The sequence below is a fragment of the Crocuta crocuta genome, unplaced genomic scaffold, assembly GCF_008692635.1.
Source record: "Crocuta crocuta isolate KB4526 unplaced genomic scaffold, BGI_CrCroc_1.0 scaffold140, whole genome shotgun sequence".
Lineage (NCBI taxonomy): Eukaryota > Metazoa > Chordata > Mammalia > Carnivora > Hyaenidae > Crocuta > Crocuta crocuta.
This window is the reverse complement of record NW_027527775.1, coordinates 5,692,256-5,712,838: the sequence shown is the minus strand read 5'-3', so window position 1 is coordinate 5,712,838 and position 20,583 is coordinate 5,692,256. Positions and strand designations below refer to the sequence as shown.

Here is a 20,583-nt window from a genome sequence, read left to right as displayed (position 1 = left end):
TCAGGTACTTGTCTACACCAGTGTGAGCATTTCTCATATTAATTTCTAATGCTTTAATTTAAATAAATTGAACTCTTACGCTATGATAGGACTTTTAAGCAACAGCATAATTCTTACTTCACTATTAATTTGAATTTTATATAATAACCTCTAAACACAAGTCAAGTTCTATTGTAAAAAGTGATAAAAGTGCCTAGCTTTCTGACTTTTTGCTGAGTACAGAATGTAGTTTAGTAAAATGGAGCTTTTTCAAGCATTCGATTGGTTAGTTTATCCAAACAAGGGTATTCTGGAAAAATGGTTCACTTTGTTGCTTACATCACCCAATTTTCCTACTTTTGCTAAGTTACTTCAACAAGTTCTCCTTCCCACTTTGCTCTAGTCTATAGAGGCCTGAATTTCAAAGGTGCTACAGTCGTGAACCCCCGCATGAAGCTTCCATACACCTGCAACAGGGTACATGGGGGAAAATAAAATTGATTGACATGTGAAAATTAAGGACTTACCTTAAAGTAATCAAGTCATCTTCCCTTAATAGGAAAAACTTAATACAATTTTACATTCTTGGACTCTGTAAGTTTCAAGAATTCCAGTTAAGGAATACTGTGATCAACAACTCTGCATTATCTGGAGTTATTTATTCGTGCTACTTTACAAAAATAAGCAGTGGAGAATGGAAGGAGCTAGGACTTCTGATGCCAGGGTAGCTTAACAATCTAATAAAGATAACTGAATATTAAGAGCTGAAAGGAAATATGACCAAATTCCTTAAAATAGTAATCTAATGGAGTAAACACATTTTCAACATGTTTGTTAACATTTATATTTTTTACTGTTGAAGCAGGGATTTATAATTTACTTTCTACCATCCTTAAATCTTAATCTCCAATAAAAAATACATAGATATAATTCTGAAGATTATATTCCAATGGAAAGTGAACCCATTCTCAGCATAATGCATCACATTAGTATTTATTTATTTAGAGGAGATGTTTGGATTTTAGCAGTCAGAGTCAAATATAAAGTGAATGGAGCAAACAAAAAGTTGTACCATGAGAACCTAGCAAAAAGGATAGCATGTGAATTAAAAAAAAAAATCTATGGATTCCATACCATCAGTAGACCCCTCTAAATCCTATCTTATATTGGAATAAATTAGATGTTTCGTTAAAAGCAAATACGTCACATGCAAAAGCCAAGTAAATACCATATAAGGCCATTCAGATCTGACAAATGACAGGATAATGGCATTTTGTTAATTCTGTAAAGATTATATTGCTGAGTGCTTTCAAAATTACCTAATGTACAAAATTCTAGACTTAGTAGACAAAGAGTAACAACACATTGAATTCAAAGAAACAAATAAAACTCAAGGTGGGACTGGTCTTGTTCTGTTTCGTTTTGTTAAAAATCATGTATCGAATTTAATTTTTAGTAAAGCAAGCATTACATAATGCTTCAAAATTGTAAAACTTGGGGATAAAAGTTTACATCCAAAAAGATGATTGGAAAATTGTGCTTTCAGACTGTCGAATTCGTTTTCTGACAGGGTCAACCATCTCATCTTGCCATTGGATACTGAGAATTTCATCTATGTAATGTATATATATGTGCAGTTCATATCCAGGTCCTGCAAAAATCTAAAACTGTGTGCTTCACTTGATGTAGCAAAGGCACCTATGTTTTTTCTCCCTTTTGAGCAAAAGTTATGATCCAGTTTTCCTGCGGAAGGTGATTTTTCCCCTGTTCTGTCACCCACACTCTCTGCGCTGAGCAGGACAGTACATCACAAGAGAAGGTGGCAGCGAATCCCTGCTTGCATTGGAGGAAGTTGCTCTGTGGACCATTTGAAGAAGCTCTGGACTGATCACAAGGGAAACCGAGCAGAACTGTGAAGCAGACGGACGAGAACAAAAGGCTATTCTGGTGTGAGGAGAAATCAGTCACTTCAGCTCCACAAGCAGATGCTGCTACTGGACTGACAAGTGGAACCTAGTCCCGCTGGAGAAAGGTACAGTTTGCCATTGGGGCAGACACACAGTTCGTACACGGTCTGCCGAGAATTTGAGGAGCTGGGTGAAGATGATGAAAAAGAGGCGCTCGGTAGATTCCCCAGCCGGATTTTCTCTGCGTTCAAAAATATCTAGGGGGAAGAGAAAGTGAATTTCAATTCATTTTAGCATTCTCCGTTCCTCAGAGCTTTACAACATGGTCTAATAGGAAAGACCAAACAACAAACAATGCGATTGGTTTAGCTGCCATGCTTTGTTGAACAAACAAATTACATTCCGACGGCACAGCCCCAAAGCTCAGCAGCTCTCTTCTCCTTTGAGACCTGGTGCGTTCTGACAGAAAGCCCTCGATCTGCAAAGCAATACTGCACAATCTGCTTAAGGGGCCAACCCACTTATTCAAACACCACAGAAAATTAATGAGTTTGACAGTGTCTCCCTTTAACTTCTTAATCATGCCTGGTGTAAAGAATATACATGGAAATAAGGATGTGCATGGAGAGGACGTTACTGAAGGAATGGACAATTAATAATTTTAAAAAAATTACTCTTGGCCTGAGGTTTCAAAATAGTCATAAAATCGTGTTGACAGGTAGTCTAAAGGAAATAGATAATTTGCACTATTAACAATTGTTAGTGATGATCAGGTTTGAAGTCTCCATGAAACATATTACCTGTACACCACGCTTCCTGTATTTTGTAATGTGCCAAATTGCTTCATTTATTCCAAACATGGACTTTCTGGACAGTGATCACATGGTTTTTGACCGGCAGGGGGAAAAGTTTCAAAGAAAGAAAAGCTGGGTCGTGAATTTGAAGGAGCAAAGAAACCACTTCCTGGAGCTATTTCTTCTTTCCATTGTTATGCGGCTAATTACTGCCTACAGGCATCTCTAAATTGACAGGAGAATCCCTTTTCCACATAAGTGCCCGCCTCCAAGTCCTACTCGGTTCTCACTGGGAACCCAGGGTAGCCCCCTAACTGGCCTGCCCACTGCCATCGAGGTCCTCTTAGAGCCTATTTTACATCCTGTTTAGTGAATTTCTAAAAAATACAGATCATATCTTGTCACCGGCGCTCAAATTCCCTGATGGCCTCGCACCACATTTATCATGAATATGGATTCCTTCCCAAGGCTCAGGAGCCCTCAGAGATTTGGCCTCTAACTAACACCATTTCTGGTCATTGTCTTTGCTCCAGCTTTTGCATTTTCTCAAACACATCAGAAGAACTCTGGCCTCAGTTCTTGTTTCCTCCCTGTTTATTTCCTCAGCCTGGTATACTTTTTTCTCTAGATATTTACAAGTGGGAGTAGTTATTCACCAGGTGGCTAGAAAACAGGGGTAGGAAGGAGATTTCTGCTTTTTGGTCTTTTTTGTATTTATTGCTATTTTATGTATGTATGTATGTATGTATGTATTTAAGTTCAAGATAGTTAATAAGGAGTGTAGTATTGGTTTCAATAATAGAATTTAGTGATTCATCACTTACATAAACACCCAGTGTTCATCCCAACAAGTGCCCTCGTTAAAGCCCATCACACATTTAGCTCATAGCCCCCACCTGCCCTCCAGCAATCCTCAGTTTGTTCTCTGTATTTAAGAATCCTTTATGGTTTTTATCTTATTTTTCTTATTTACCTTATCACTGTTTTTATCTTATTTTTCTTTCCCTTCCCCTATATTCATTTGTTTCTTAAATTTCACATGAGTGAAATCATAGGATATTTGTCTTTCTCTGACTTGTTCTGCTTAGCTTTTATTATTTTTAATAGCAGGCTCCTTTATTTTTTAATTAAAAAAGTTTTGAAACACAGGAATCTATTGAATGCTGCAAATAAGACAGAAAGAGAGTTCAGAGACCATAGACATATATATTGTAGATTACTTTAGATGTGCTCAGATCTCCACTAAAAGGTCACCTTCTATAAAAGGGCTTTTGAGTTTGACAGGAGAGAGAGAGAGAGAGAGAGAGAGAGCGAGAGCGTGAGCAGGGGAGGGTCAGAGAGAGAGGGAGTCACAGACCGAAACAGGCTCCAGGCTCTGAGCTGGAAGTCAGGACAGAGCCCGATGAGGGGCTCGAACCCACGAACCCCAAGATCATGACCTAAGCGAAAGTCGGACGCTTAACTGACTAAGCCACCCAGGCGCCCCTATAAAAGGGCTCTCTTAACCTATGAAAATAACACTAATCCATTAATCTCTCTTTGACAGCTTTACTTTTCTCTACAGTTCCAGTCCCTTCCTAACCCTGTATTAAATGTGTATTCCTTTATTTACTGTTTGTTTCTCTTACTTGCAAGTTTGATCTATAGGCGTCTTTGGTTCACAGCTGCAGAACAGTGCATAAAATTGTGCCAGTGCACGGTGCATAAAATAATGTTCTTCCTTCGCCAATGGGCAGGTCTCTCCTCTCTGAGGTACAAATGTCACCCTCCAGCAAAGCCCAGTGCATTCACTTCACCCTCCATAGACCTTTCCCTGATGATCCAAGGTGGAAAGATTCCTTATTGGCTCTCCCCTTGAAATGTATTATTATTTTTTATTTCGCTCATCATTTGATGTTATTTTATAGTCTTATTTATATCTTCCTTCATCTACTAAATTATATCTTCTTTGGAGGTAGAATCATAGCTGAAATTTTTTTATAACTTCACAATGTTTGACCCTGCAACAGACAGCTTCCATGATATAAATGGTTGTGAAATAAATGAATAGATTGTAAAGTATATGGATGATTGAATGTACCAACAATATTCAAAGTTAAAGCAAGATTAAAACTTTTGTTTGCAGGTGTCAAATATTGAAAATTATTACCCCATAATTACTTCTTTAAAGGTTAAATGATTACTTCTGTGCTTTTGTTCTCATTTTTTTTTTTTTAAGGAGACCTTTTTTTCCTGATAGGAAAGTTAAAAGTACACAAAACTAAGCAAAAGGAAATGACACATTTCAGGGTACAGATGCTGGACCTCATTTCTCCTGGCTCTGTGTCCCCTTGTTAAGGGACATCAGGGAGTATAACAGTAACTATTAAGACACTCCGGGCTCTTTCACACACTTCTGCGCAGGTACCAAGGGAGGACTTCTCTACTGGTTGAGTTTAAGAGAGGAACTGGGCTTGCCCATCACACCCCGTCTTCCTCACGTCTTTATAGAAGCTGGCGTGCTTTCAGAGAGCAGAAATCCCAGACTTGCCAAACACATTANGAGAACAAACTGAGGACTCATGGGTGTGGGGGGAGAGGGGGGAGATGGGCACGGGGGGGGCACTTGTGGGGATGAGCACTGGGTGTTACATGGAAACCAACTTGACAATAAATTATTGTAAAAAAAATAAAAGTAAATAAATACAGTAAAATATTCTCCCTGATGCCTCTTCGGAGAGTTAGCTGGCCATTCCTTCCTCTGTGCCACCTCCCTGCTGCTCCAGCCCCAAGAAAGACTTGCCTGTACTTCTTCATCTTGGTACTGGTCCCATCTCCACCGTTGCTGGATCCACGGACCCAAGTCCATTTGTGGACCAAGAAGGGACCCTAAGAGGAGACGGGAGCCAGGGGGACTGGGGACTGTAGGCCTGGACNAGTCTCTCATGGTTTGCCTCTCTCCCTCTCCCCCACCATTTCCCCCCTTCTTCTCCCCCAGGGTCCTCAGTTAAGTTCCTCCTAATCCTCCCATACGATTTTCTTTTCTATCTTAGCGTTCTCGGTTTGCTCCCTGGTCTTTTCCTTCCGCGGAGTGCGCCAGGGCTCGCTTGGCACAGGTGGCAGGGATCTCCCCCACCCCCACAAGTGCCCAGCCTTGGCCTTCAGGGGGTAGTAGTTGTTACCCACAGACTTGGTGCATTTGGAGCCTCCCACCCGAGCAGGAACCTCCTGGTTCTTCTCTTCGCTACAGGTACTTCTGGAGAAAGGGACTCCCATTTAGGTCCCTTCAGTGATTTGGGGAGATTCCCACCAGGACCGATCAACCTGCTAAGGGGCTAGAGTTACTGGGCTGGGGTTAGAGTCCCCGTTTTGGCTTCCTTTTCTTTGTCCCTCTCTGTCCTTTCTCACCACGTTTCCTCCCCTTTGAGAGCTCCAGGTTTTGTAGCTTTGTTTAAAAACCTGCTTACTTTTAGGGGCCCCCAAATGGCTCCGTTGGTTAAGCATCAGACTCTTGATTATGGCTCAAGTCACGATCTCACGGTTGGGGAGTTTGAGTCCCACGTCAGGCTCTGTGCTGGCAGTGAGGAGCCTGCTGGGGGCTCCGTCTCTCTTTCTCTCTCTCAAAATAAGAACTTTCAAAAACCTGTTTGTTATTTGTGTACTCAACTGTAGACTTAAATCGGCCTAATTTAAATTTTAAAACGGACTATTCCCAAAGAGTAAAACTTCCCTCGGTCCCCGCGACGCTAAAACCACACAGCCTTGCACATATCAGGAGCTTCAAGCCTACAACTATCTGAAACGTCCTCTGTTTAATGATTGGTAATTTTTTAACTTCCCTTCCCTTGTAGCCCCCTCTTCTTTGTGAAGACTGTATCCCCAACAGCTACCCTAACTTGGGCTGAAATATAACTTTTTTCCCTTTCTTTTTAAAATTGCTTTTAGAGTTCATTTTGTGCCAGCCTTTTCTGGTGTAGTGGACAGGAGTTTGGAGCAGCTTGGCTAAGAACCCCCGGGGCTCCTCTGAAACTCTGCACTGGGGACCCAGCACCTACCCTCTGCCCCTCTGACTTCTTGACACCTCACAGGTACTTCAACGAGACTTCCTAACATCCAGAGCTCCTCAAGTGGAGTGCGTGGTCCTGCTTTTATTTGACCCGTTGAGGGTAACGCTTGTGCTCTCCAGGTGGAAAAAAATTTAAGGATCATGTGAATCTCAAATGGCCCAAATAGGCTCTTTCAACATGTCTAAATTAGTATTTTTGCATACAGAATTAGAAAAAGCTGGCTATAAGACTAAACAACCAAAACCTAGGAAGCTGTTTTGTTCGATCAGGGAAGCCCACCCCCCCAACTTTTGGGGAAGGAACCAGTGTTCACAGAGCTATTTTAGGCTTCATTTAATTTATTTGTTGCTGCTGTTTTTGGTATCTCTGCACAATGCCAGCTGTGTTCTAATTGGAAAATTAAAAAAAATAACTAATGGATTCATAAATTATGCTATCTTATAATTAGATTTGTTTTAATAAAAGGATATTTAGAAATTGGGTTTGCAATGTCTTCTCCACACATATCAGTGAAACAGGCTAGATTTTGTTTGCATCTTGTTTGCTTATGTGTCCACATGTGTTATAAATATGAGATATTTTCTCTACCTCCAGATGGCATTGCTAAAATTAATTTGTAAAGGAGCTCTATGTAATTGGTTTAAAGGCAAGCACTCGTAAACACTGGACATTCTAAAACACAGATAAAACTAACCCAAATGTTTTTCAAGTTCACATGATCTGGGATAAACTTCCTTACATTCAGGCCTATATGTTACTCCATAATACAGATGCCTCATGGGAAGGAACCTACTTGATGCTCCTGAGCAATAAGAATGAACAAAGACATCCAATCCCCTTTGCAATAATCAGAATACTGAGGAAAAGGAAGAGGGAGATAGGCAGCCGCTAGAAATCCTAAATCCACCTCCCCAAGTTCGAGCACCAGAACTGCTGTCCAACCTAGTACTTCCTCCTGACCTCCTCCTGGGGGCTAAAGGGCAACCAGAGAAAGAGCATGTTTTGCAGAAGGGAGAGACAAGACAGAGAGGTGGAGAAATGATTGTCCAAACCTCTGCCTCTGGCCTTGTGGGCAGCTCCCCTGCGCACCCTTCCTCCCCCTTCTCCTGCCCCTGCACCACCGCTGGGTCCGCTCACATAGGCAACACTGGCTCCTATACCCTTCCTGAGGCCTCCAGCACCAACCATGGCCCAAGAGCCCCCTGGACTTAAAGCACCCACTTTGAATTTTCCCACAAGAGTACCAAGTAAAATGGACAGTGGGGAGCAAACAGATTGGCTTTTTAATGGACACAGGTGCAACATACTTGGTATTAAAGCTAATTCAAGGTTATTGGTTTAGTTAAAATAGACATGTCTTTTGGAGTTATCAACGTCGAACAATCAGCTTTCATTCTACCTGTTAAATTCATGTTGAATCTGTTGCAATTTGTCAGCAAAAATGACTTAAAAGCATGTTTGGTTTTGTCTGTCTCATGAGGTTTTCATGGGTAATTGTTAAGAACAAGTAAATTAAATAAAAAGGTCTATAGCTTTCAAAATCTTTGGTAACCTAAAACTTTGAAGCTTTGCCAGGTTAAATGATACATTGGGTTAAGTTCATTGGGTATCTAAGTCTTTTCCAAATAAGATAAAATACTAGCACATTAATTACTAAACTGATTTGTCTGCTTTTGGCTTATTACAGCAAAAACTAAAGATAAATTTGGATCTGTTGGTAAACATGTTTTATGCTGTATTAAATGATTGTACCATACAAAGTTTATGTTTTTAAAAATTGTGAAATGTATTTGTAAATTTCCGAAAAAATGATAAATTGTCAAAAATAAAGAATTCTGTTGTAACAGTTCATAGCTGGTTACTACCTAATTTTTACTAGAAATTGAGGTTTCTAAGAGTTAAATTCTGATAAATATAATTGAGACTGCTGGAAATGAGAAGGAAAACAACACTGAATATGAAAAAAGTAGAAAATATGTTTAAAGAGGCATAAAGAATGAAAAAATATTTTTGTTGAAGGAAGAAAGCAATTCTGTCCTAAGATGAGACTTTTTAGAGAGAAGACTGAGGACAAAATCTGAATGAAAAAGAAAGCCACAGAAGGTTTGTGGAAAGAATCTTTGAAAAAGAATGCTACATGTGGTCAGGACTAACTAAGATTAGAATAGATGAGTTTTAAAAGTATACTGGTATAAAAATAAAATTTGGTTTTTCTATTAAAAAGACAAGGTTTTCTTGCATTGTTGGTCGGCTCTTGATAAGAAATTATAAACAAAGTTTTTTTTCTGTATCTGTCCAGAAAAACAAGAGTTCATATTTGTTTTTATTCATGTCTTCAGTTACTTAAGAAAATGAAATCTTTTCAATATTAAAGGAGCTAAGTTTTGCTGACAATTGTACAATCCTATGTATTTGCCTTTGTAATCTCTTGTCACCTAGGTTAGGTAAATACTTAAATATTAAGATTTTTAGTAATCTATGATCCTATTTAGGCCTGATTGTTTATATGGTTTGTTAAGCTACAAGGGAAGCATTATTAACAAATGATAATAAACTGTCTTAGGTTATACTGTATGGGTCAATGTTTTAGAAATTATATGAATTAATTATGAGTTCAATTATATGAATTAGGTTATTTAGAAATAACTGTTCTAGAAATTATATGAAATGCCTAAAGCTTTAATATGTCCTGGTATAAGGTTGTCACTTGATATTTTAATTATTAAAATGTATGTCACAGAAATAACTAGATTATCCTTGTCAACTGCATTATGATGAACTCTCCTCAGATCTTTAGCCATATCCATTTTTGAGTCTGGTCATTTACAGTTATTGTTCTGATGCTCTTGCAAATGTGTTTCAACCTTAAGGAGGTTCATGCAAGGAACTTTTGACACATACAGGTTTTTGATGCCCTTAATATCATGAAACTAAATACAAGAATTCCAGAATTTCTGAAATTTTGGGAAAACTGTATTTAAGTAGAACAAAAATTAGTAATATATGCCTGAATAAATAGTTTTTACAACTCTTTAAAACATTGCTGGTTCACTAACATTTGTTCTTCCAGATTTCAGGGAAAATGTTCTCCTATGACGTCTATGCCTTAGAGATATTTGATAAAACATTCCTTTTCAAACAAATTGAGGCATTTCACTTTTCTCCCTACCTCAACCCTTCAGAATTCAGAAACCGTCAGTGAGTATTCATTCTTTCATGGCATTTATAATTGCTTACATAAGTTCAGTAACAGTATAACATTGGAAACATTGATTATATTACCAAGACTTTGGAATGTCCTATTTGAGAAAAACATAGATAAAATCAGATATGACTAGACAGCTGTAAGGAGCTAAGTTTGACTTTATGGAGCCAAAAGAGCCCCTTGGAAATGTTGGCCTGGTGCCTTGCTTATAGAGTTCCCAGCAGCCTTACCAGGTGAGTAAAGAAGGTCCCTTCTTGGCAGGTGCAGGAACCTAAGGATATGTTGGGGACCACATGAAGAAGAATTCACCCAAATCTACAGGTATTGCAGGCAAATCTAATGACAAGTATCTGGCTTGACTTCTGGCCTGGAGAGGCTATTAAAAGTTCAAACTAAAATCTCCTTACAGGGGCATCTGGGTAGCCTAGTTGGTTAAGTATCCAACTTTGGCTCAAGTCATGTTCTCAGGGTCCACAGGCTTGAGCCCCTCATTGGGCTCTGCACTGACAGTGTGGAGCCTGCTTGGGATTCTCTCTCTCCCTCTCTCTTTCTCTCTCTACACTCCTTTCCCACTGTTCACTCATGCTCTCTCTTTCTCTCCCTCTCAAAAATAAATTAAAAATTAAAAAACTTAAAAAAATAAAAAAAAGTAAATTCCTTACAAAAGTTCAGGTAGAGTAGATATAAGAGAACTTACATGGTCAATCACTATTTTTGCTATACTTATGTAAATAATTAGGCCAAGTTTTTTAAAACTAGACTTATTTTTACAAATTAATTTTAACTTGGCTATGTTTGATGAAAATGAGGGTGATTTTAGAGAGAAAATCATGTTTCAATAACATTGCTTTTGTGGATGTTAGATTCTAGTTGTGATTAATTATCTTTCAAGTGTTTGTTGTTTGCTTAGAAGACTGTACTGGATCCCAGATTCTTCTGGTTTCCTCAACTCTCTGGCTACGTCTCTCCAAACTATGGCTTCCAATCTTCTTGCATTCTCTTGTCTTGGAATCACTAAGAAACCAAACTGTTGTTTTTCCTGAAGCCCTGCACACCGAAGCCAAACAACTTGAGGTCAGAGAATTGGCCATGGTAGCTCATGTGTAGACACTTCTCATGCCTTTTGCTCTCTGGGCCCCTCAAAAGATCACCAGAGAACTTCAACTATAAACCAGAAATAGTGCATCAGATTGCTGCTGCCTGCCCCCTTTCCATCTGACGCTGCTTTGAGCGTGACATCCAGAAATCTTCTCAGTAGAGTAATCCGGACTCAGACACTCGGTTTAGAATTTGCTCCAACTAGCAACTTGTGCATTTCTTTTGTTGTCACAGAAATAACTCTCATTAATTACCTAACTGCTGGTGGAACAAGGAGGAGTCTATGCCGTTATTAGCAAAACCTTTGGTGTCCATGTAAGTAACTCAGGAAAAATTGAGGTAAATACTTAAAGGGTTTATGAGCAGGCATTCTGGCCACATCGGCACAACTTAGGGACAAACTATATTTGGTCAACAATAAAAAATGCTCTCTCCAGTCTCTGTGTTTCTGGGTTTTTGTTTGTTGTTTTGTTGTTTGTTCATATTTTCCTCTCCTGAGTCTATTGGTGGCTAAGCTGCTGCTACTTCTTTTGAGTGTCTCTTTGACCTGTTAGTAAAGTCTGTGAGCTCCAGGCTCCAATAATTCCAAGCTAATGTAGCACAGGGATTCCACCCTGTTTCTCTACAGGAAGACTCCAGTCCTCTCAGTCAATAGGACAGTCCGCGAGAGATTTTTACCCATCCAGGGTAGCACAGGGACAATGGCCTTGTTCAGCAGGGAGCAGTTTCAGAACATGAGACCTTTCATCCCTTCTCCTGAAGAATAAGGAGGATAAAATCTCTCAGGGAACTTGGGCACAAGCCCCTGTGTACACGAAAACCTCTTTGTTGCCTGCTAACTGCCATCACCTTTCTCACAGAACTCCCTACTGGCTGTTATCAATTCTCCAGGGCACAGCACCAGTTAAGGAGCAAACCCAGTCTGGTCTGCAAACCAGTCTGCACCATCATGGACCCAGTAGTGAACTTAGACCAACTTTCCCCCTCATTATAATGCTAAAAGACATGCCCAGGGGTGGAGATTTAACATGTTGATTAAACACATGATGCATGAAGAAGCATGATCTTTAAGTACACAGGTGCTAATAAATCCCCGCCTCTAGATGCTTACATGTCACCCCTTTTCCACCTAAGTTTCTTCAAATCATTCTCCCTGACCTCTCCTCAGAGAGTCAGCCTGATTATTGCTCCCTTTGCGCTGCCTTCCTGCTTCTTGAGCATCAGCCTCAGTAAAGCCTGGCCTGTGCTTTTACACTTGGGATCCAGCATCATTCCTAAGGTTGCTTAGTCCAAGGACCGAGTCTGATAATGGCTTGCTCATATCTCTTTTTTGCGAAGGCAGTTAGTATGATACTGTTCACCCTCCATATTCTAAAATTGATATTTCTATTCTATATTGCCCTATAAACCATATAATCCAATCGTCCTGAAACTCTCTGTGGTACTCAGGATCACATACCTGAGATTTTATGTCACCACCCACTGTCTTCTGTGCACCAAGAATTCATTTATCCCTTTCTTATCCATTGGAATCAGGCCTCTCAGTGTTATAGAAAAATCTCGATCAATTTGCAAAATAATTTTTTTCTCCGTCTCCTGTGATCTTGTAATATATTTCATTATTGCATTGCATGTGTTCTTTTTTTTTTTTTTTGGTTTTTTTTTTTTTTTTTTTTTTTTTGGCTTTTGCTATTATAATACTTTCAAAGCTTCACCTATATTGTGATTCAGGTTGTCTTCAGAGGTGAATTTGAAATTCCTGCCATACTATGTTGAAATGCCTAAATCTTTATCAGTGTGGAATTTTGTGTGCAGTTTCATTCTCAGGCATTTTGTCTATGACTTTGTTACCTCAATACCATGTTTGTTCTGATCCTAACTACTTCAAAAAACAGTCTAAGGAAGGGACTTTATATCCTTCTACTGTGTTTAGTAAATGATCAGTCTGCCTTTCTGTGCATAGTCAGTGAAGCAAAGAGAAAGATTTTAGAGAATTTTATAGTTTTTTCTGAGGAAAATTAGATATTTTATTCTAATGTAAAGTGTTGTGCTTTCTATTGTCTTTGTTATTAATATAAAAATGACAAAGCTGAAAATCTGTGGCTATGATATATTTATAGAATAATATCCAATTCACAATTAAATGCTAACCTGTAACTGAATCTAAGGATTCATTCTGCTGATACATTGAATTAAAAAACATACGTAAAGTGGTGACTAAACAGGAACAGAACAGAGATTAATAACCACCAGTATTTATTATGGGGTGATTCATTATGAATAATTTGAATGAAATAATTATCATGATACAAGCAACTCTTTAAAAGGGATGCAAGATATTTAAGAAAGATTTCCATCTTGCTGTGGTAGACAAAGTATTGTATTCTGTAATTGTAGTAGAAGGAAATCTTGAAAGGTAATATGGATATACTCTTAAAATATTAGGAAGCATATTTCTAGATCGTTTAAGTTGTAATATACTGTAAGATGCTAATATGGTCCTGCCAGGAAGTTTGTTTATAGAAAAGTAGCAAAATTTATAATTAAAGTTTATTGTCAATCAGCAACTAACATAATGGCATAAAGAAACATCCTCCACTAATTCTACTGATTTGTGCCTTCATCTTCATATCTGATGAGGTATAAAATGCTCCAGAGCATCTTACTCAGATTATTCTTCCTTTCGTTTTCTTCTCAACTTGGCTTTTATAAACTTATAAAAAAATTAACACAAGAAAGAAGAAAATACTTTGAGATGTAATTGGTAGAAACAGTAAAAGAACTGATTTAGACTTTCAAGGACATTAAGACTTATAGTAAAAATATACACAATAGGTGCTGTGTGTAAGGACTTGAAGCACTTAAAATAGAATGAAATGCAAGCAAACAAAACAGCAGTTACTAGAATGTCCAGGCAGATTTGAAAAAAATAACAATTGAGAATCCTAAAAGGGAACAACATAATTATTAAAACTAAAATCTCAGTGGAGGGATTAAAAAAGAAATTAGTTACTGAAAAGAACCTGGGCATGTAGGTATGACTAAATAAGCAGAGTGAGGCACAGGGAGACAGAGAAATAGAAACGAGGAAGGAGAGGCTAAGAGATGTGGAGGGTAAGGGAATGGAAATACACAGCATATCTTCAGAGTTCCAAAAAAGAGCCATGGAGCATTAATGGGGAGTGGTAATACCTGAAGACCCAATGCTGAGGAACTTCCAGAACTGACAAAAATGTAATTCTGCTGACACAATAATCACAATGTATATAGTAAATAAGATACATGAAATGAACGTGTGCCTCTGGAATTCCAGTAAAGATGGCAGATGGAAGACAAAGGATTCTTTATAGTAGGAAGTGAGGAGAAGTGAGTGATCTTTAAAGGAATGAGAACAGAATTAAAGGAGATTCTTGGAAGAAATAAAGTAACACGGGAGAAAAAATGGTAGCACGTGTCTATCTCCTTATCTAGGGAATGACAATCTGGCTAAATAGTAAAATAACCTGTTTCATTTTTCTTTTAGAAGACATATAGGAACCATTTCGACAGAAATAAACATCCCAAGTAATTTCTAGAAGAACTTTCGGGAAGACCAAAAGAGAGAGAGAGAAAAAAAAGGAAGCCTGCCTTCATTCTTGATATGATCTTGAAATTATGTTTATCTGCCAATTCTGAAACTACAGGAAGTTAGATGCCCCACTTATAATTGACTCGTGAATGGATGTCTTTCCATAGAAAATAAATGGGGCTCTGTTTTAAGAAAATAACATCAGGTTTACCAAATTTCATAATCAAAAAGTATTATATTTTCACAGTTTAAGCTGATTTATGAAGCAGTTCATTATGTGTCACCTGGAGGAATATGCATCTAATTGGAGAAGCAGTCGTGGGCCTCTGTGGCCCTGGGGACTCACCTCCCCCTCTGTAGACTGCAGATGGAGCTCCTTCCTGCAGGTGGCCTTGAAGTCCCCTGCCGCAGCGCTCACCTGGACCCCTCGAGGAGCCTCCATGATCAAGGACCTGGTGGGTGATTCAAGCCTAAGGGTAGAGCAAAAGACTCCTTCATAATAAAAAGAAAACAATTATGATGGGCTGAAAGACGACATTATTAACTAACACAAACAGGTAGGCATAAATAAAAATCTTTGCCATTTCAAAAAAAAAGTCAAAATGAGTGTTAGAATCATTTTTCATTGCCTTATCTATTTTTTGGCTCTTTATGAAACTTCATTTGTTAACATCAATTATTTACTCTCATTTGTTTAATGATTTAATAACAGTTTCTTATGCTGTTTCCTTCTGCAAGGCACATAAAAAGTAGGTCGTGATAAGTTTACTTGTTTAAATCTTTTATGTATTTTCAAAATTAATGATGGAGTTTTAATAAATAAGTTGCTACCAAGTTAGCATGTAACTATCAAGATTCTCGCAAAGATGAGAGTGCTTTAATGAAAATCATTAATATTGTGAACTTTCAAGAATTCCGCAGTCAAAATTCTGTAAGCCTGAAAAGTTTCAAAGTACTCATGATACCTTTAGAAATTAATTAAGATGAAGAAATGAGACATTTTCTACATCAACTGACCTCTATTGGCCCAGGAAAATGTTCACAGAATTAATGACATTAGCCTGAGAGAGAACAAGTAAATGAGGAGTGATCCACCTCTCATTTAATTAAATATGAATAAAGATTGCATACATTTTGAGGGAAACCCCCCCAACTGCTTGTTTGTTTGAGAGAGAGAGGGAGAGAGGAAGAGAGAGAGCAAGTGGGGGAGAAGGGCAGAAGGAGAGAGAAAGTCTCAGGGAGGCTCCATGCTTAGTGTGGACACCAGGCTCAATCCCACAACCCGGGGATCATGATCTGAGCTGAGATCCAGAGTTGGACACTCAACCACTGGGACACCCAGGTGCCCCCAAAATCAACTGTTTTAGAGTGTTGTGCCTGAAATAAAGATAGTTGGGAGGCAGTTTCAAAATTATCTTCAAATATAAAACTAGAGATAAGAACAAAAGAAGGCAGATCATGGAAGCTAGAATACAGTGTTAAAAAGCACTAGTGTGATAAGAGGAAGAACCCTTATATGGATAAACATTCTATTTATGGAGGAGCAACTGTGTGTCTTCCCCTTGACCACACAACTTTAGGACAAGAGTGTCCTCAGGTTCACATGTACCATCATCCAGAGCAACTAGTGTCCTTAGAGGCAACAGATCCAAAGCTGTTTTGCAGGGAGAAACACATCAAATAGTTTGATCTCTGAAGATCAGCTCTCTTTCAGTAGTGATGTTGAACTTAGACTTGAAAGTGATATTGAAAGAGTAGAGCCAGCATTTAGAGGAAATGATATCAACATTTTCAATGTTTTTTCACTCACCAAAGCAACTCTGCCACTTTTATCTTTAATGGACCCCTTGGGCATATTTCTAAAATCCCTGGAGGGGTTAGGTTTTTAATATATATATATACATGTGTATATATATGTATAAATATACATGTGTATATATGTATGTATAAATATATATGTGTGTGTATAAATATGTATATGTATATATATGTATATGTATAAATATATATGTATATTTTGTAAATGTCTGGGTTTTTTTTTTTGAAAAACAAAAGTCACATATTTTCACAGAGCTTTTGAAAACTTGAAAATAAAATAATCATTCATTTTTTTCACTCATAATACTCATACTTTGCACATACAATCTACATTCTGTTAAAATGTGTATTTTATAATTGATTTCCTCTAATACACCCCCAAATATAGACCATCTTGAGTAGTATATCTGTGACCACTACGATTTTCATTGGTTAATTATCTGTAACATTAAATGTAATTATGTAAGTTCGGACTGATGAACCATTCAAACAGAAGTCAGATAGGTACTTAATTAAAATGAATTAATATGCATAATATTCATATTAATATTCTAAAATTATGACTCTGACTTTTAAGAAAACACAACTCAGTGAACTTATAAGTGGAAGAAAAAGCACACTTTCTTTATCAAATAATTGATGCGGTTTAGTGTGTTTCAAAGATAAGGCGTTGAGGTTCTCGCTCATATATTTGAGAGTAAGATATCCATGATATCCATATTAAATATGTACATGTTTACATTGTGTCAAATTTCTAATGTGTTTACATTTGGTACTAGAACATTAAAATGTATTATGTCTTTCTGGCCTTTTGAGTTTTTCCATTCCCATTTATTAATTATTGAATCAAAATTTTTATTATATTCATTTTCATTTTACACCTCAGGTATCCATCACCAGCATAGTCATTGAGCAGAGTGCTTTGCTAACACTTAGAGCATCTCTATTCAAAGAGGTGGTAAAAACTGAGAGATGGGTTCAGGAACACTAACCAGCAGCAACAAGACTCAATTTCAACATCTCTAAATTGTAAGTTATGATATTCTTATAGGACAATAAGAAATGTCTTAGGAGAATTAATGGAGATAAATATGGGGTTGGGGTGGTATTTTGAGATAGTGATGGCATTTCCTTCCCTGTGCCATCTCCTTACAATTCTGCCATTCACTGAACAGTATCTTTTGCACAAACAGTGGAAGATGGATCAGAGAAGCTGATAAAGACCTTTTGAGTTTCCTAATCTTACAGACACTTTGAGTTGTAGAAAAACCTAGCTATTTTGTATGTTGACAATGATTCAGCACATGAACAAACACGTCAGAAGAAAACCAAAGTCAGTGAGAGCTTGTTGTGTATTTCCACCCGTTGAAGTTTTGTTTGTTTGTTTGTTTGNCCTAATCTTACAGACACTTTGAGTTGTAGAAAAACCTAGCTATTTTGTATGTTGAAAATGATTCAGCACATGAACAAACACGTCAGAAGAAAACCAAAGTCAGTGAGAGCTTGTTGTGTATTCCCACCTGTTGAAGTTTTGTTTGTTTGTTTGTTTGTTTTTTTGATTCAAGGGGTAAAGAAGATTTGGATGGGAAGTCAACAGAATTGATTTCAAATTGTTCTCTGTGTTCCTCAACCTGCAGCCAAGTCCTACATTGTAATGCCTTTATTCTTTAGGTGCTAGAGGTCAGAGGAAAGTAGGGATATCTCAGGACTAAGCTGACTGAGAACAAGAGACCAAAGATTCTCAAAGAGAAAGGGGCAGTGACCTGCAGTGAAAGAAGACTAAGTGGAGAGAAGAATGAGAACCTCTTGGTAAATGCTACCTTGGGTCACAAGGTTACCAATGGCCAAATGTTGCCCCAAATCTTTGGCACAGTGAAAGCTGCTTGGTATCCTTATACAATCCCCAGGAAAAATAAGAGAACTGAATAGACTGGAGCTGAGTTTCTAATAACAGTGCAATAGAGACCAAACATGTAAATTAAGTTTTAAAAGAATATTTTCATTTTGTGTGCAGTTGATTTGTTGGACCTCATGTATATAAATTCAATAAATATGTAAAAATACACTCAAAAAGTGATAGTAATTTTATAGTATTGCTAAATCCTTCAAGTAATGAAGTGATGAAGACTTTGAATTAAACAGGTTACAACTGTATGCTTTGTTAATCTTAAAACTAAGTGTAGTAATCATTAAGGCATAATACAAATTTTATTTCCACAGCTATATGGTCAATTAATCTTCGACAAAGCAGCAAAGAGTGTCCAATGGGAAAAAAGACAGTCTCTTCAACAAGTGGTTTTAGGAAAACTGGATAGCAACATGCCAAAGAATGAAATGGTTCACTTTCTTACACCATACACAAGAGTAAATTTAAAATGGACTTAAGACCTAAAGATAAGACCTAAAACCATAAAACTACTAGAAGAGAATGCAGGCAGTAACCTCTCTGGCATTGGCTATAACAACTTTTTTAGCTATGACTCCTGAAGCAAGAAAAACAAAACCAAAAATAAATTATTGGGATTTCATCAAAATAAAAAGTTTCTGCACAGAGAAGGAAGCAATCAACAAAACTAAAAGGCAATTTACAGAATGGGAGAATATATTAGTAAATGACATATTTATTAAGGATTAGTATCCAAAATATATAAAAAGCTTATAAAATTCAACACCCCTCCTAAAAATAATCCAATTAAAAATGGGCAGAAGACATGAACACACATTTCTCCAAAAAAAAGACATCCAGATGGCCAACAGACACATGAAGAGATGTTGATAGTCACTTATCATCAGGAAATGCAAATCAAAACTACAATGGAACATCAGCTTACTGCTGTCAAGTGGCTAAAATCAACATCACAAGAAAACCACAGGTGTTGATGAGGATGTGGAGAAAAAGAAACCCTCCTGCAATGTTGGTCAGAATGCAAACTGCTGTAGCCCCTGTAGAAAACAATATGGAGTTTCCTCAAAAAGTTAAAAATAGAACTACCCTATAATCCAGCAATCACACTCCTGGGTTTTACCCAAAGAATAGAAAAACACTAACTCAAAGGGATGCATGCACCCCTATGCTTATAGCAGCATTTTTTACAGTAGGCAAATAATGGAAGCTGCCTAAGTGAACAGAGATTGATGAATGGATAAAGAAGATATATAGAAGATATATACATATATACGTGAAATCTTGCCATTTGCAATGACATGCGCGTATTAAGTGAAATATGTCAGGGAAAGACAAACACTATATGATTTCATTCATATGTGGAATTTAAGAAACAAATGAGCAAAGGGAAAGAAGAGCAAGAGAAATCAAGAAATGGCTCTTAATTATAGAGAACAAGCTTATAGTTAGGAGAAGGGAGGGGTACTGGGGATAGGTTAACTTGGTGATGGTATTAAGGAGTGCACTTGTGATGAGCCCAGGGTGGTGTATAGAACTGCTGAACCACTATTGTACACGTGAAAATAATATAACACTGTATGTTAACTAACTGTAAGTAAAGGAAAATTTAAAAATAAAAAAGAAATAATATAAAATTTATTAAAAATATTATTGTCTGGTTTTAATAATAGCCAGTGTTCAAGTGAGTAATATATACTAGGCACTTACATTACTCATATGGAGCATGCAGTTAAAGAGTATGTATGCAGTTAAGACTGTTTGGAGGATATAATAATTCTTCTTTCACATGTGGCAGTAAACTATTTCTTATGAACATGAAAATTAAAGTAAGCTTGCAAACTATTTTTTACAAGCTTGCCTATCTATTTAGCATAAGTAAATTAACTTTCTGTGGGCAAAAAATCGTAACAGGACTATAACGTATATGGAGACCTAAAAACTTGCACTATTGTGGATACAATAAATTCATACAACAAATAAATTTGTTAACAGTTAACAAATCTCTGTGAAGATTTACAGAGACACATAGTATATCTGAATCACTCACTATCAATTACATCTAAGTTACATTTACATATATGCACACATACACCTACCTACCAGCCATTGTACATTGTCTCAAGGTCTATCTATGCTAATAGGAAAAGAAGACATTTGTCCACAAATAGATGCAAATTTGCTCTACACCTTCATCTAAACTCCACATATTAAAGTCCATGAATTCTGACAAAAAACCTTTGCATTTAAGCACCATCAGTCACT

The 20,583-nt window shown here is 37.4% G+C and overlaps 1 protein-coding gene across 1 annotated transcript in view; it reads right to left on the bottom strand.

The window, feature by feature from the left end:
* Window positions 1-579: 579 nt before the first annotated feature.
* Window positions 580-20,583, bottom strand: part of SGCZ (sarcoglycan zeta) — a 461,792-nt gene continuing 441,788 nt past the window's right edge. Inside the window, exons 6-7 of the mRNA XM_077772719.1 lie at window positions 14,944-15,067; window positions 580-2,143 (exon numbers count right to left, since the gene is read on the bottom strand). Of these exons, the coding sequence (XP_077628845.1) occupies window positions 1,949-2,143; window positions 14,944-15,067 (319 nt within the window). The 3' untranslated portion in view covers window positions 580-1,948. The remainder of the gene's footprint in view (window positions 2,144-14,943; window positions 15,068-20,583) is intronic.